Raw genomic sequence first — 3,269 nt, forward strand, 5'->3', positions numbered from 1 at the left:
CACTCGGCTCCTCTCTGAACAGGCTGCAGAGCAGCCTGGCCTGAGCCCCTCTTGGTTAGGGGGTCTGAGGGAGCACCTCTGGGCCGGGCCAGCTGGGTCCCACAGCTATGGCATTTATTCTTGCGCGTCCCCGATGGCTCCTGACCAGGAGACCCAGAGCTGCTAAGGCTGGTGCTGGGCCCTAGGATGTGTCCAGCTGGTGTTCTCTGGGCTGTCTGCCCACAGCCTGACGGCCAGCAGTGGCCAATCTGCCCAGGGCTCCTCCATAGGCCCCAAGACTGCGCCTGGCCTCTGTCCCCTGCTCGTGCCTGGGGACCAGGCCCTAGGTGGGCGTCCAGATGGGCAGGGGGTGGGCCTCGGTGTTGAAGACGTAGGCATCCAGGCTGAGCAGGTCGGCGTCCTCGGAGAAGAGCAGGTACAGGTACTTGAGCGTCTCCCCCAGGAAGAAACTCTCCATTTTGTCCCGTGGGTCAGGCTTCTTGGGGTCCTGGACGTTGTTGATGGAGGAGTAGCCCCCCGTGGGGACCTGCATGGGGCCAAGGCCGGGGGTCACCAGCTCTGTGGACACACCCCACCCTGACCCCACCTGAGCCCCTGGTGAATGCCAGTCCCCAGCAAGTGTCCTGTGAGCACCCACCGCCCTCACCAGCTGCCATTTGCCCTAAGTGCCTCCTGTCGATGAGTATTCACACCTGCCCAGTACACTCACCAAAGGGCACCCTCTGCCCCCAGGGCCACCCCCAGAGAAGCTACCCTCCCCTTTGCACACTCACTCTCCCATTGGGGCTACTCCCACCACTCCCGAGGTGTCCACTACACCCAAAGCAAAGGTGCTCTGGTGTCCCAGGCGCCCTCCCTGGGCACGCACACCACCTCACCCGCGTGTAGGCGTTGAAACTCTGCAGGATCTCCCAGCCCCAGTCCTGGTACTTAGCGTCCCCGGTACAGCGGTGCAGGTAGAACAGGCTCTCCACTGTCTCCGGCCGTAGCAGGTTGTGCCTGTCTGCCGGCTGCAGAAAGGGTGGGCTCAGCCAGGACACTGGCCGGGGGTCACCGCAGGCCAGGCCCGGAGCCCCGCAGCACTCACCTTGACCTCCACATCCTGGTGGCCCTCCTGGGGGACCACGTTGAAGTGGGCGATCTCGGGGCTCAGCCCCGTCGCCATCTGGCGGTTCATCTGGTAGCAGGTCTCCATCAGCCCCTTGGCCAGGTCCATGTGCTCAGCTGGCAGCCCGTGGTGGGCGCCCAGGGCCAGGGTGCCAGGCAGGAAGCACACCAGGTGGTCCTGGGAAGCAGAGGGTCCCTGGTCGCTGCCGGCCAAGCCAGCCAGCGAGGGAGGGCGGGCAGCGGGCAGCAGAGACAGTGCCGGAGCCCAGCACCACCTTGGGCCCGGGCCTGGCCGCAAAGACCGTCCGTGTCAAGCAGCAGAGGCCTAGCTCCTCCACCAGCTTCCTCACGCCCTGTCCCTGCAGCTTCGGGGTGGGCAAGTGGCTGGTCTTGGAGCCCAGGCCGCAGCACTCACCATCTTGGCGCTGAAGCGGCCGTGGGCGAGCTCCCCGACGAAGGTGAGCTTGCTGGGCTCTGAGCGCCTCAGCAGGTGCCTCTTCACGCCCTCGACGGCCTGCACGTAGTCCGCCCGGAGCCTGCAGACGGCACGGCTCCGCCTCAGACACGCGAGACCCGGCTCCACCACCACCACCATGTGGCGCCCTGGCCATGGCCCTGCGGGAGGCCTGGTGGGAAGGGGGCTCTGAGGGGTCTCCTGCTCCACACACCAGGGTCCTGAGTCAGAGCCATCCTGATGTTGTCTCAGCCCTGGGCCTAGAGGGCCTCTTTCCTACCTCAGCCCCTGCTGCTTCAGTTCTGGGGAGTCACTGATGGGAGCCCCACAGGATGACTGTGAACTGTCCTGCAGCTCCGGGGACAGGCATGTTAGTGATGGTGACTAAGCTCCCTGTGCCATGCTGAGCTGGTACTCCCTCCCGGGGAGGATGACAGCAGTCAGCTCAGCTGCTCTGGCGGGGCGGGGCTGGGCGGGGCTGGGCGGGGCCGGGGCCTCACCGCATCTCCTTCTTCCCGCCCTGCAGCCACTGCTTCAGCAGGTACTCGTAGTAGCTGTCAGCGCGGGCACCCAGCGTGAACATGCCCAGGTGCGTGAAGTGGCCACTGTGCGTGCTGATAAACATGGGCACCAGCCCATCCTTCTTCCCAGACAGCGTGTGCACCCGCCGCGTCACCTCCTCCACAGCCTCCTGCAGGGGGACAGGGCAGGGCTCCTGATGGCCCCACTTCCCAGGGACACAGCTGCTGCCGAGGCCCAGGTGGGAGAGGGACAACAGAACCAGGGCTCAAAGCTGTCCCGCCGGCCACACAGACTGCTGTGGACCCTTCGGGCCTCTCCGGAACCTGTGGCCTTCAGGCTCCCTGCCCAGGGCACTGAAAGCCGACAGGCGCACGCCCCACGCCTTATCCTTCTGGGAATGCGTCCATGACAAAGGCAGCAGCACACAGAAAGCTGTATCTAGAGCACCTTTCTTCTGCCACCCCTGGGGGCTCCAAGGTGGCATGGGCTCCCTGTCCAACCTCCCTCCACAAAACAACACTCCAACGATCTGTGAGATGATGTGGGAGGGAGCAGGCTAAGTAAAGGGAGTGAACCAGTCAGAACACGTGACTCCTTGACTGTGATTTGGGGACCCTCCACCCTCACTGCACAGGAAGCTACTAGGGGAAGTGGGGTGGGGGATCTGCAGAGACTGTGCTGGCCCTCCCAGCAGGCAGCCTGTATCCCCCCTCCCCACCAGTGGAGGCACCTCCAGATCCTGCTACTGCCTGGGCTGGGGAGGGGCAAAGCTCCTTGTTCTGCTCGGGCCTTGTACACAGCTGGTGGTGGTGCGGGGGGACTTGGGGCAGGTGGAGGATTGCACATGACTCCCAAAGAGGGCCAGGGTCCAGGGTGGGCAGAGGCAAACTCCCACCATGCATGAGGCCTGCAGGGGGCATATGGTGGCCACTGTTTGCCACCCTGTCACTGTTCAAAGCCTGTAGGAAGACAGGTCAGTAGTCCCGCCAGGGCTGCGCAGTGTGGAGGATTGCACATGACTCCCAAAGAGGGCCAGGGTCCAGGGTGGGCAGAGGCAAACTCCCACCATGCATGAGGCCTGCAGGGGGTATATGGTGGCCACTGTTTGCCACCCTGTCACTGTTCAAAGCCTGTAGGAAGACAGGTCAGTAGTCCCGCCAGGGCTGCGCAGTGTGTGTGTGTGTGT

The 3,269-nt window shown here is 64.4% G+C and overlaps 1 protein-coding gene across 1 annotated transcript in view; it reads right to left on the reverse strand.

Moving 5' to 3' along the window:
* Positions 1-92: 92 nt before the first annotated feature.
* MAN1B1 (mannosidase alpha class 1B member 1) overlaps positions 93-3,269 on the reverse strand; it is a 16,337-nt gene continuing 13,160 nt past the window's right edge. The window contains 5 exon segments of the mRNA XM_045289342.1: positions 93-526; positions 879-1,010; positions 1,088-1,285; positions 1,523-1,643; positions 2,062-2,348. Coding sequence (XP_045145277.1) covers positions 323-526; positions 879-1,010; positions 1,088-1,285; positions 1,523-1,643; positions 2,062-2,348 — 942 coding nt within the window. The 3' untranslated portion in view covers positions 93-322.

Source organism: Echinops telfairi, unplaced genomic scaffold (genome assembly GCF_000313985.2).
Source record: "Echinops telfairi isolate 266 unplaced genomic scaffold, ASM31398v2 ScPeMD7_25;HRSCAF=90, whole genome shotgun sequence".
Lineage (NCBI taxonomy): Eukaryota > Metazoa > Chordata > Mammalia > Afrosoricida > Tenrecidae > Echinops > Echinops telfairi.